Raw genomic sequence first — 14,125 nt, 5'->3', positions numbered from 1 at the left:
GAATAAATAGTGTTATTTGCCATTGAATAGCAATCTTTAAACGTGTTTTTCTTTAATTTTGATGCTTTTATCTTACGGTTCAGTTGACAGACATTAAAATATATATAAGAAAATACAACAAATCGTTTCAATACAGAATTGTCTGCCAATGATTGCAATAACCCATTGGGAGTTCAAAACACTTTCCATATATTGTTATTATATAAATTGAATATATATTATATATAAAAATAAAACATATATAACATATTTTTCTCAACTTAATACACTATACACACAAAATATCGCTTAGTAGACACATATTTATTTTTATTTAAATTTTTAAAATATAAAATTAATAAAACTTATATCACATTAGTATCTATTGACTACATAAGCAAATTATTGACTCGTAAGTTATGCTATGAATTGATTAAAGCAATAATCAGTAGATATAATAGCACTGAGTTCTGCATTGTGTTTCATATGAGAGAATCTTTGATAATATTGGAGTGCCTTTTGGGCATAACATACATACAGTAGTATTACATACACTCATAACAGTTATATTACACTGCATTTGACTCTTCATTTTTATCACTTTAACAATGCCTTTGCCTTTCCATAACATTGCTGTTCATCACAAAGCAGTTGTCAATAGCATTGCCAATAATCAACAATCATATTCTGTAAATTTATATTACATTCAAATTTGTCTATTGGCTATTACCGTGCAATGTGTATCAATTATAGTAAGTATTATACTTAAATTAATTTTATAAATTTTACAATATAAAAGGCCATCAAATAAATGACATCCAATGTCAAAAACATAGTATTACTATTATAATTATTATTATTAAACGCAATTATTTATGAAATTATATGACAATCATATGTACTGTATATAGATAATAATGCCCTACAATATTGTTATTTTGCTTATAACCTAAATAGCCTAAAATACTAGAGGAGATTCATTGAAAGTTGTGAACACTAGTAGTGATTGGTGTTTGCCATCCTTTTCCACATTATTATCAATTGCCAAATGGAAAGTCTTATTATGTTCTCATCTGAGGTCATAACAAAAAAAAGTTTGTTAATGTAATACAACTTTTTCTAATATCGTGTCATTTATATAGTTTTGTTGATTCAGTTTTGGCAAACAATGTATTCAATATATTATATTTTTAGCGAAAAGAAATTGTATATATTTTTTTATTATTTAAGACATTTATAGCTATAATTTTCAAGTTTTATATTTTAGTTATTTTACAGACAAAACAAAAATACAATTTTATATCTCATATAAAAAATACTACATATGATATTTGTAACAATAGTTAGTCTATTCACTCACTGTTTATATAGTGTTTTATTGCTTATATTTATTTCTTTATTGTTGCCTTGTATTGAATATTTAAGTTTACATTTGAAGACATGAAAGACATAAAGAAAAGAAAAGTAATGTTTTTAAGAGAATGACCACATAATACAACATAATACAGGGGTATCCAAGTGTGTATCGACAATACTAATCATTATAAATGATAATTTGTTTCCTACTATTGTGTTAGTTTTTTTTTGTAAGCACTCAAGAAATTTAATTTATATATTTACTTAATTTGTATAAATTTTATAATACTTAAGGTATAATCTAATAATACTGTATCTAATGAAATAAAATAACTTATAAAATAACTTATTTTCATAGTAATCGGAAAAAAGTATTTAATAATAATTTGTTTTTGAAACACTTGTCACGAATTTACAAAATGTGTTTTTAGTTTCTGTTTCACTGAATCTCACGAATAATTTTTTCAAACGACTCCATTATATTCAATATATATTTAGTTTAATATCTAAGACTTCAATCTTTTAATACTGAAAAGCTCTGTCCTCTCAAACACATGAAATAAGTTCAATATTTTCGTATAAAACTATAATGACTCTCAAGTATTAATAATATTGTTATAACATTATAAAGAATCGCTTCGAGAGTTCAACTGATTCCTCGGTTTAGTTGAGAATTTTGGCGTTTAATCTAAAAAAGTATCGACAATACCGACAATACACTGAATATATATATTATAAAAACTATAGATTAATTGAAAACATACGATTTAATGTCAAGATTTATTTGATTAGTTGTTTGGCTGTATTGTCAAACATATCGCTATTTGATTGATAGCATGCTTTGCGTTAAGTAATGACCAAACTATTGATATAAAAAGTCTAACAATTATCTGGTATTTTGATGTAACAAATAAACTGATCGACAATTCCTTAAATTGATTGCTCTCTTGAACTCACTTTTTATTACAATATATAATTATATTCATATAATTATTTTTATTATTTTTTATATAAATTTAATTAAATATGATATACTGTACTAAAACAATGTGATAATGAATGATGAATAGCTATTTTGAGTGCATTTTAATAATATTTTTGTATAACAATCATTAATTTATAAATATAGTATATATTGTAATTATATTTGATTAATTTTGAAAATGAGCACAAATTAGACTGGCTAATATGTCTTATATGCTAATAGACTTACTAATGCATTAACTAATTATTTTTATGATTTAATATTTTTTTCATAATAATCATTTACATAAAGACACTTTTGAATAATGAAATTTACAAAATACTTAAATAACATAATTAATACCACTTCAGCAGTACTAGAAAATGTTAAATATATATATATATAACAAATTTTTTAATAAAATCTTATCATTAGGTACACATAATAATACATTGTTAATAATTTTGAAATATATTATTAATAATAATTAATTTTTATTGAAATAGTTGGCCGTGAAATGGTTCACCTACCAGTGCTCATGTTCATACACGGAGAATCATACGAGTGGAACGCCGGTTCCAGTTATGACGGATCAGTTTTGGCCAGTTATGCCAATGTAGTAGTTGTCACCATTAATTATAGGATCGGTGTTTTAGGTGAGAGACACAAACTTTCATTAAATGTGTATTTGTTTGACTTAATTCACAATACAACACAATATAAAGATATTATATGTTTTGTTATCAAATGAATTCAATTGTTATGGCTGTCACTTCCCATCACAAAGATATCCAATAGCTAAACAATATCTCACATTGAATTACATTACAATTATTTTCTGAACTTATATATTGATTACAATAACTAAATACGGATTTTAGTAACTTTATGGGTTCAGTCATACATCACTACGAATTGAGACATAATCACTACCAGTAGTAGTGATGTTGTCGTGACTTAAATCTCTGCTAATATTTAAATGGACTCCAACTTTGCGTGCATTACATGATTAGCAAAACATAAATGAGATTAACTTATCATTAACTAACTCATGAAAATTATTCAATACATATACACAAATATATTCACAAATAAATAAAAAGATTTCTTAGTTTGCATTCAATGACATATTCTTTTGCTTTTCTTTAGTCAATTAAATTAATCCGAAATTTCTATTTAATATACAAATCATTGCTATTATAAATGGGAAAAATATAAGAGACTTGATTTGATAACTAAATAACTTTAGCCGTCATTTAAAACAAGTCATTCATATTTCTACTATTTTTCAATCAAATTTAAATCATCTCTTTTTTTGTTCTTCGATAACAAAAGGGATTCATTTTTCAAGAAAATGCAGATTTTTCTTGTATTTCATATTAGATTTACAATTGCTTTACGATATAAACGTTTGCTTTTTCTTCGTATAAAAATAATTCAATTTTTGTAGTTTTAGTCGATTTTTCAAACAAAACAGACTTTCAATTGATAAATAAAATGATGGCTTTTTTCAAAATGAATTCTTTTTTCTAGTTTTTTCATTATTTTCAAATGATTGACACTTTGAGTTATTACAATAGTTTACAATATTTTTGCATCAATTTTTTATTGATTTTGTTTAATTATACAATAGTTTTTAATACTGTACAATCAATAATATCTTTATATACAAAAAAAACATATACTGTATATATTATAGAATTTCACATTTATGATGGTATAGATTATAGATTATTTACTATACATTGAAATGTTGTAAATTATGCTAAATAATGGAAAGTGCAATGCAATAGTGCAATGCAATAGTAAATGCCACTAATACACTATTATACAACGATTAATATTTGAAAATTTGATAAATTTTTCTAATATGTTATAACTTATAACTATATAAAGTAAAGAGCAATTAAATTAAAATTGTATAAAATTAGTTTCATATGAAATAAGCTGACGTAATGTCAACCAAATTGAAAGTACTGTAAAAACGTTTAGATAGTGTAAAACCAGACGTCAATCCATTTAGTCCTTAAATCCCATTACATGTATGGTTTGGTTGTCATTAACGGGATATAAAAAAAATTCACATCTTTTTAATGGCAGATGAAAACTAATTTAAAAGTGATGGCAAACCCACTGTCAGTCAGTTACTGTTATATTAAGTGTACGGCAAATGTGTTATGTATTGCAATGTACTGCAGTGTTGTTCGCTTTTTGTCAATTTCCTGCAAAATCCTGAACTAACTGTTCTCTTTAGCACCAAATCATCTACCAGTGCCTGCAGTATGTTTTGATGTGTATCTAAACTCTGCGGTTATTTAATTTTCTATTTGCACACATACTATATACCTAAACTCTCTCTCTCTCTCTCTCTCTCTCTCTCTCTCTCTCTCTCTCTCTATCTATCTATCTATCTCTCTCTCTCTCTCTCTCTCTCTCTCTCTCTCTCTCTCTCTCTCTCTCTCTCTCTCTCTCTCTCTCTTACACACACACACTCACCCGCAATCAAACTGCCTAATATTAATACAAAAATTAGAATATACCGGCATATATGCTGTATGTATGAATCCTAACTATAGTTTAACAAAATATTTTGCATGTTTTCCTATAGTCTTAAAAAAACCTTTTCATTTGTTTTTTAATGTTATTTTCGTGTAGTCTTCACATTTGACTTTCACAATGACTTTAACTATCGATTAATCATAATCTCATGAAAAACAACAACATTTTGTTTGCTGAAAAATTTTAAATCAAATTAAATTCAATACTTTCATTGCTGTGTTTTATGTGTTAACAAAATCAGATTTTTTGTTTGTTTGTTATGTTTATGCAAAACAGTTCTCAAACTAATTATATTAGAAAAGACAACTAATCTTTAAATTAAATGCATCTCTTGTTTACTATGAAATGAATTGTTTGTTTATATAGAAATTATTTTACTCAAAGAAAATATACCAACACTTCCAACACATCATAATTACAATATTAAAAAACTGATAATAAACTATGTTTTACTCGTTGTTATTATTGCTAAAACATGTGTTGAAAACATTGTTTGCTTTGTAAGCGATTTAGTTTTTTTGTGTTAATTATATGTTTGATGTGTCAGAGCTTTAGTGAAAATCACAGATATATAAAAAGTTTTATTTTTTTAAATAAAAGATAAAACTATAAGATATGAATTCTCACAAAAAATTGATTTAAAAGTGTTGAGTTCTGTACTGTATATATTTGTTGACATCTAAATATGAGATATAAAATAAAAATTATTGATATTAAAAATTTTTGTACAGTAATAGCAAATGTTAACAGTGAATGTCAATAAAAGTCAATATTGAAGTTAACAAATTAGCCAAACATACCATCTCTGGAGCACTCGTTTAATATTATCAGACATAGAGTTGTCTTTCAGTTGTTTTTGTTTTCAAACTGTTCCCAATCTGTCTTTTTCTGCTTTTTCTTGCATTTTCACTGTTTGTGTTACCCATTGTTTCTGATATTTAGCAAAACCTACTATTTTTCTGTCTCAATGTTTCCACCGATAAGACTAACACAACCAGTATATTAAAGGAGTTGTTGTTTGTTTGTCCTATTCTTAACATTTATTATCTCTTTTCTGCACTTCAATGTATTTTTCTCCATAAGTCCTGACATTTATGTATATCATATAAAGTACTTATATTAGACAAACTCATTGCTAGGAGTTGTATGCAAATTGAGGAATGGGATGACAGTGTCGACAATTCATGATATATATTGAATAAAATCTTTGTACAAATATATAGCAAAAATGATGGCAAAGAATTCATTGCTTGAGTTTTTTGTCTCATATATAATACAATATAATGTATATAATACTATATATCATAAAATAGATTATAAATCTATGCAGTCATCCAATTGTATGACTCTAAGAGATTGAGGCAAAACTGAATGCATAACAAGATTTAAATCAAAAAGTATTGAATCAAAAAAAGCAAAATACAGTACTTTATGAATAATATCTAAAGTAAGCAATGGTTGACCTCTTATTTGCAGAATATTTAACATATTATTTATTATTTTAAATATATACTATTATTTTATAAGATTATAGTGTTATAGTGTTATTATTAATACAATACTATACAATTTATAAGTAATTGAATGCTTCTATTTTTATACAGTATATGATAGTATATATATTTATATTAATATATATATATATAATGCTAATAAATAAATTATTAGAATTTATTGAATTAATTAAATTATGAAAATATTAGGTTTCTTTCCATCATTGGATGGCACAGCCAGAGGTAACTTTGGTTTGATGGATCAGGTGGCAGCTCTTCATTGGATTCAGGAGAACATTAGAGAGTTTGGTGGCGATGAAGCAAACGTGACAGTCATGGGTCATGGACACGGAGCCGCGTGTATCAACTTTTTGATGTTATCACCAATGGCTAGAGGTTTAGATATACAAACGATTAGACCAATGGATATTTGGATTAAATGAATTAAATGTTTATATAACTAATTGATAGGTTTGTTTCATCGCGCAATAATGCAGAGCGGATCAGCTCTGTCGCCGTGGGCCGTGGCATCCGATGCTGTGCTTCATTCCCGCAATTTGGCCAAAGCGTTACGCTGTCCCGATGAACCCGACAAAAACTCAGTGATGGTTGATTGTCTTCGTCAGCGATCAGTAGAAGACATTATCGCTGTTGACCTTCGAGTTCCGACTCATTTGACAGCATTTGGTCCAGTGATCGATGGCATTGTCATACCTAATGATCCGGCAATACTAATGTCTGATCCGAATTCGTTTTATGCAAACTATGACCTAATGTTTGGTGTGACCAACATTGAGGCATACAATCAGTTTACAGCTCAAGACGAGCGCAATGGTATCGATCCTCAGAGGAGGGATAGACTGTTGAGAACACTCGTCAGAAATCTATTTTCATATCATTTACAAGTAATGCCTTATAAACTATATAAATGTCTTTCTGTTACACGACTCTAATCTTTCTTTGCTTTTCTTTTCTTTTGCCTTTTATTTCTTCCKACTATTCATTTGAAATGTCTTTTGTTTGAAATAATAGGAAATTTTCTTAACGATTGTCAACGAATATACTGATTGGACGCGACCGGCACTCCATCCTATCAGTACTTTTGATTCAATTGCCAATTCATTTGGTGATGCCTTAATTGTAGCACCAATTATCAGAGCTGGTCTAATGCACAGCAAAACCAAGAAAAGCACCTATTTTTACAACTTTGGATATCAGACAGAGGAAGGGGACTTCACTTCTCGTTCCGGTTGTATCCACGGCCAAGACTTAGCCTATCTGTTTGGTGCACCTCTTGTCTCAGGAATGCAATTCTCTTTCTTTTCCAATAACTATTCCAGAGCTGAAGCTTCTCTATCGGAGAATGTGATGACATATTGGACTAACTTTGCTAAGAATGGGTATTTGTTTCATTAGACAAATATAAGTCATTAATCTTATGATTGACGTTTCAATTTGTTTGTCTTTGCAATCCCTTTATTGCTTTCCTTGTTTTCAGAGATCCAAACGGTGTGACCACCGCTGATGCCAATGCAAAAGGTAGAGTGCAATGGCCTCCATATGATGACATACAACAGCAATATTTAACAATCGGTATTAATGGTTAAGAAATAACTATTAATAACATATTATTGATATTGAATTATCATTAATAGCAATGAAGCCCAAGACAAGGGATCACTATCACGCACACAAACTGTCGTATTGGCTCAATTTGTTACCACAACTACACACTCCCGGCCCATCCAATGCCGAAGCGCACCATTTATTAGAGGTCTCAATATATCTCCTAAGAGATTACTGTCTCATAATAATAATAATAATAAATATTATTATAGATGATTGAAATATTAATAATATTAATGAATGTTTTATCTTATGACTAATTTATATATTTTTATTATCTTTTCTATAAATATGTTGTCAATTACGGCATTCAGTCTCACGACGATCCACTCAGTTATGACGGTGTCGTCCGTTCAAACTCTTTGACGGCTCCGACACTCTTAAGTCATTACTTCACAACTCACTCGACTGTAGATATGAATGTCGAGACAACTGTTGGTTCGTTTGCCACGACATCCAATAGTAGTATTCAATTGACTCATTCACAACAAAAACCTAACAGTGCCGGACCCGTATTGGCCGATAAAAATCATCAACAAAGTGCCTTAGATTCAGTAGTAGTCACCAATAATTCCAGCAACGCTTCCGTATCTATGATAGTCCAACAAAGTACATACTCTACAGCCCTATCCGTCACTATAGCCATCGGATGTTCTCTATTAATACTAAATGTGTTGGTCTTCGCCGGTGTCTTCTATCAGAGGGATAAAAATCGATTGGAAGCCAAACTGATTCGTAAAAATTATCAGGTATTACCACTTTAACATACCATTGGTATTACCACTTTAACATACCATTGGTATTACCACTTTAACATACCATTGGTATTACCACTTTAACATACCATTGGTATTACCACTTTAACATACCATTGGTATTACCACTTTAACATACCATTCCTTTCACGTTATACACACACTTACCGGTAATAATAGTTTGTTTATGCGGTCTATGAATAAAAAGTCATTTACTGTATAATAAATTTTTATACCATATAATTAGTAACTTTCCAAACCATTTCAATGATATTTATCTCATTTTTTATTAATGAACTGTTTGTTTGTTTTGTAATCCATTCAAAGGCACAAAAGATGGATGATATGAATATATTGAAGAATACGGGCTCTCATTCACCACTTAAACAACACTCGTCTTCAATGGATAACAATATGGGAACAGTAGGAACAGTACATCTGCACAATAATTCAATACAAAGTGAATACGTGCCCGGAATGGGCTCTTCCAGTCAAAAACATTCACACAATTCAATACTAATGACAACAGAACCGACACAACTTTCATGTCATGTGCCGATTGCCTCATCAAACCGATCGACACACGTCTCAATGGCCAACACTACGTTTCATAATAATTCCGTCGGGACTCTACCCCGAATGAACCACAAAATGGCCACAATTGATGTCATTAATACGGGTAGCAATACGGCAACACTGGGACACCAACCGAGACATACAATGTCGCATGAGATGAGAGTTTGACAATTCAAGACAACTTCAGTTTAAGTGATAATAATCTAATTATTCATTCAAATGATTGTCTCATTTTGTCTCATATGTTGTGTGCCTCACATCTGGTCAACCCTTCAAAAGAGTGTGACTATTCATTACAGATATAAAGACATTACTTTACAATTTGGACACAAAAGTGTTTTCATCTTTAATTGATTGATTTTTGGCCAAATTTTATGTATAATTGTATTGTATATAACGTGTATTTAAATTGAATATAAACTCTATTTATTATTACATTTTAGTGTTACTATTATAAGATTTTTAAAAAATACATTAAAAAGATAATTGAGTGAATGTTTGCAAATAATTTTATTAAATATTTATTAAAAACCACTATTACTGTGATAATAAAATTTTCATTATAAACACCAAATCTGATAATTTAATTACTGAATACATTAAAAATTGGTAATTAATTCAGTTTTCTCTACACTTATATTAAAATTAAATGTAATTTTTTGCTAACTTTTGTTATTCACAACACTATTACATGTTTGGGATATCAATGATAAATACACACTAGAAGTGCTACAGTGAGAAAAATTTAGTTTCTATTAAATAAAAAGCATTAATAAAGTTATAATTAAATTATATTTAACTTTAATGAGATCATAATTTGTAGAAAAATACATTAAACAACATTGTTGTGTTAACTATTATTATTTTTATAGAAATAAGTTTTCATTTAAATTATTTTAATATTGTTTAACTTTAAACTTTATCTGATAAATAAAGTAAAAGCTTTTATATACAGTACAGTATAATAGCCGGATCTCATATATTTATATCAACAAACTTGTAATTGTTTCGATGAGACGATTTCATCAGTAGTGGTCAACTGACTTCATCTAACTTTACTTATAATTATTAAATAAATGTTAGTTTAAGATATGAGCCTCAATTGATCACAGATGATGAACAGCTAATTCATACAAAGAGTTTATCGACACAAAGTTGTTATAAACAATGTCAGCAAAATTTTATTGACAAATAAAAGAATTTTGTGTTTTATTAAAATTAAAATAAACTTTATTTAAATGCAATAATCTTACATTTAATTTAATTAAATGTAATTTGTAAACTAACTTTAAAAACAATTGATAATATTTTTTTTTCTATTATAATCTAAATGATATATTATTTTATATAAGACTAGTTTATTTTCAAATAATTAACAATTTCATGCATATTTAAAATGAAATGTACAAATAGAGTATTAGGTTAACAAATATTATAAATACAAAGTTTATAATCATCACAAATATAGTAAAGATGATTAAAAAAGTTTAAAAAGCATATTAATTGAGTATAAAAACATAGAATATTCATTAAGAATTAATTCTTTCATAAAACAGCATATATGCAGAACTGTTGAGTACTTCAGAAAGGTTTACTTCAAACACAGTAGTGTCCGAAAGATAATACCATTTCGATTGATTGTCACAATTAGTTCCCCGTCGATAGCAAATGAAATGACCGGATGAGGCGCCGCCTAAATGGACTAAAACTGAAGATAACTTATATTTATATTTAACTAAAGTAGTATTGTCTCCACCACTTCGTTCAGACTCGTTAAGTATGGGTTGAGAAACAAAGAGAGGATTTGAAAGACCACTTTTAACTGGTGTCGATGCGCCCCCAATCAGACCCAATGTTGTCGATGAAGTCAACTCAATGCTGGATGTCTTTGATTTATAAACATAAGAATCCATTACAAGATATTCAGGAAAAATAATATTTTCGCTGCGTTTCATAGGTTGACCATTAGATAACCAAACAAGTCGTTGAATATGAAAAGTCAAGAGTTGAGGCATTTTAGCAAATGTTAATTTCTTAACAAATGTGGACTTTCTGTTTGGATCCAATCGATGACTTTCTTTAATACAAGACTCACATCTGACTTCATGTATGATTTCATTACTGACAAACTTTTCAAGACATTCATGTAATTGAATCGGAATTCCGAACATATTATTTGGTAAAACCAGAGAAATGGTATCAAATGTCTCCAAATGTAGCGGATATTTATGGTTACATTTTCTGCAATAAAGTTGTGAACATAACATGCCTTTAGTTGGCAATGCCTTTACAATACGTTTATTGACATCAATGTTAGACTGAGACACTCGCGTGTGTATTGTAGGACTGGTTTCGGGTGAGGCATCATTGAGGAGACCCTAAAATATAAAATTTTCATCAAATTTGATGGCAATTTTCAGACAACACTAACCTCGGCTAAGAGCGCGTCTTGTAATGAGTATACGGGAAGTGATGAATACAACTCGGATTCCAGAGTTGTAGTCAAGATATTAAACAACTCGAAGGCATCCTAATTGACGATAAACACCAATATTGCCATTAGATAAGCACAATATCATTGTATAGTACAGTATTTGCTCTCAAATGTTCACTCTATATGAGTGCTTATATAACCAATCGATAGTTATATTACCTGTTCTTCATTAGGAATGCTCCACTTGTGTGCCTTCAATGCATTTACAACACTCATAGCATTGTATGTCGATTGAGACGACTGTCCGCAAACCGATTCATTATTAAGCACTGAAATTAACAGACAATTTTGTATAACACGAGTCTAACATTTTAACAATAATTCAAATTATCTTTTAAGTGGACAAACATTAAACCAAACATTTAAAAGTCTAAGTCTTTTGCCATTTGTTTCATTACTTTTAACGAGTCGTTTGGGTTTTTACCCATTTCTTCGCTTATTATAATTAATTGCTAAACATTATCGGCTTTTGTCTAAATGTTTGCCATTTAAGTAAATATCATTTCATGTCAAACAATATCATATAAAATATTCAAATAAATCATTACAAGAATTATATTTATTTTATATTTAGCTTTTTATCTTATAAATTGTCATTAAATAAAATTATGGATATATTATAAATAAATTGTTTAAAAACCTTTGATTGTATTGAGAAGACTTTGAGTGAGACTATTGTTAGTTTGTGTTTGTAAACCATTGGTGTAATTAAGCCAACTCTTCATCGATGGTGACGATGATAATGACTGAACGATTGCATTAATGAAACACTGATTGCCGTAATTGTAGAGACCGTTAACACCATTGTCTGAAAATTAAATAATTTATATAATTATTAATTTAAATCAATTTATAGTAATAATAATCAATACATACTTCTCTTCTTTCCTCTGGATCTACCTTTTTGTGACTGATTTGGTCCATAAAATACATATACCATAGATATGACACCAAATGATAGTCCACTCAATAAGAGTATATTATTTGAAATATCAATCATTGTTTATGAGATAATATTATAATTAATACATTAATTGTCAAAACAATAGACTTTTACATCAAAAAAGTTTTGATTAACTATTGTTAAGTAAACCATACTTTGTTTGACAACAAAAATGTTTGATTTGTGTTCAAACAAAACTATCTTTTATTGAATGCACTAATTATTATATAATATCACTAAAAATCAAACCATTAATTGATTGATATATAAAACAACACAAATAATTGATTGTAAAATCATTACAACAAATGTCTTATTATTTGTTTTGATGTAATGTTTGACACAAACATACAAATGATTATTAATTTTCAATCAATTAATGCAAACCATTGACAAAATGTTCTATAATTTTGACGTCAAATGTGTGTCACAATTGCTAAACAAATCAATCACTCATTAGTTTAATAAATAAATTGAATTCACTTTTAGTTTTTCTATAGTATTTTGATTCACAATTCTATTCATTTGATTGCAATGTTTTGATCCATGCGTTTGAGTTCATTGAACGCTTTAAAGCGTACATTACTGTACAGTAGAGTAGAAATCAAAACTAATCGAATATAACGGTTCGGATTATCCGATAATTATTTATTTCAAATCATTACTAATTTATTATTAATTTTAAATATATTTATTTATTTTTAAATTTGAATTCAGCAATAGGTTATATATAAAACATACCGTAATATAATGTTCATTAAAATATAAAAAACAAATTATATTAATTAAAAAATAATTATATAAATAATTTATAATATGAATAGTCATAAAATTAATTTTATTATAACATATAGTTAAAACTATTATAATTGAAAGTACATAATATTCTGCAATTACTTAAATCTTTGGTAAAATTAAAAATTATCTAAAAGTTTAAAGATTTGGGTGTTCTTTACTTTAAGTCCTACATTGTTGTCTCGTTATTAATTCTATAACTATTTTTTGTATATAATTTTTTAGTTAAATTAATTTAGATTATGTATAGCAATGACAATGTAGTACTTAAAGTAAAGAACACCCAAATCTTTAAACTTTTGGATAATCTCGGATCGGTTAATAAAAAAGTCTATTTTTACATCTATTGTGTGCATAGTGTACGGTGTGTATCGGTGTACAGTACTGTACTATTAATACATTTATTATTGTAACAGTGATCTAAATATATTTTTTGCTTATTTACTGCATATATGATATTATAGATTTGGTTTAATATATACATATAAAATGTTTTATAAGTAGTAATTAGAATAATACAATATAATCACAACAATAGGCTCCACCTTTCTCTTGCTCTACACTGTAAATATGGTCGATATGTGT

The 14,125-nt window shown here is 27.9% G+C and overlaps 2 protein-coding genes across 3 annotated transcripts in view; one reads left to right on the top strand and one right to left on the bottom strand.

Moving 5' to 3' along the window:
• LOC128952553 (neuroligin-4, X-linked-like) overlaps nucleotides 1-9,646 on the top strand; it is a 34,031-nt gene extending 24,385 nt beyond the window's left edge. The window contains exons 1-9 of one of the 2 annotated variants that reach the window (XM_054297962.1): nucleotides 557-731; nucleotides 2,806-2,955; nucleotides 6,562-6,747; nucleotides 6,823-7,256; nucleotides 7,384-7,751; nucleotides 7,850-7,944; nucleotides 8,007-8,125; nucleotides 8,292-8,726; nucleotides 9,060-9,646. In XM_054297962.1, coding sequence (XP_054153937.1) covers nucleotides 716-731; nucleotides 2,806-2,955; nucleotides 6,562-6,747; nucleotides 6,823-7,256; nucleotides 7,384-7,751; nucleotides 7,850-7,944; nucleotides 8,007-8,125; nucleotides 8,292-8,726; nucleotides 9,060-9,476 — 2,220 coding nt within the window. In that variant the 5' untranslated portion in view covers nucleotides 557-715 and the 3' untranslated portion in view covers nucleotides 9,477-9,646. Of the gene's footprint in view, nucleotides 1-556; nucleotides 732-2,805; nucleotides 2,956-6,561; nucleotides 6,748-6,822; nucleotides 7,257-7,383; nucleotides 7,752-7,849; nucleotides 7,945-8,006; nucleotides 8,126-8,291; nucleotides 8,727-9,059 lie in introns of those variants that run through there. The other variant, XM_054297961.1, reaches the window with a different exon arrangement.
• Nucleotides 9,647-10,837: 1,191 nt separating this feature from the next.
• LOC128952559 (ubiquitin carboxyl-terminal hydrolase 30 homolog) lies at nucleotides 10,838-12,799 on the bottom strand. The gene is made up of 5 exons (XM_054297969.1): nucleotides 12,679-12,799; nucleotides 12,443-12,610; nucleotides 11,962-12,071; nucleotides 11,740-11,838; nucleotides 10,838-11,686 (listed from the first exon to the last, which is right to left on the bottom strand). The coding sequence occupies exons 1-5, from the start codon at nucleotides 12,740-12,742 to the stop codon at nucleotides 10,838-10,840; spliced, it is 1,290 nt and encodes a 429-aa protein (XP_054153944.1). The 5' UTR covers nucleotides 12,743-12,799.
• Between the last annotated feature and the right edge of the window lie 1,326 nt (nucleotides 12,800-14,125).

This window comes from Oppia nitens, unplaced genomic scaffold (assembly GCF_028296485.1).
Source record: "Oppia nitens isolate AA-2021 unplaced genomic scaffold, nextdenovo-longstitch-racon4-pilon3 scaffold1_pilon_pilon_pilon, whole genome shotgun sequence".
NCBI classification, from domain to species: Eukaryota; Metazoa; Arthropoda; class Arachnida; order Sarcoptiformes; family Oppiidae; genus Oppia; species Oppia nitens.
Note: the sequence above shows the minus strand (reverse complement) of the source record. Positions and strands in the feature narration are given on the sequence as shown.

What these genes read in the sequence shown, in the direction of transcription:
- LOC128952559 (XM_054297969.1), bottom strand. Translation starts at nt 12,742, where the DNA reads ATGGTATATGTATTTTATGGACCAAATCAGTCACAAAAAGGTAGATCC. An exon ending in ATCCAGAGGAAAGAAGAGAA is followed by an intron (nt 12,611 to 12,678) that starts GTATGTATTGAT and finishes TTTAATTTTCAG; the next exon opens with ACAATGGTGTTAACGGTCTC. An exon ending in AAGACGCGCTCTTAGCCGAG is followed by an intron (nt 11,687 to 11,739) that starts GTTAGTGTTGTC and finishes TTTATATTTTAG; the next exon opens with GGTCTCCTCAATGATGCCTC.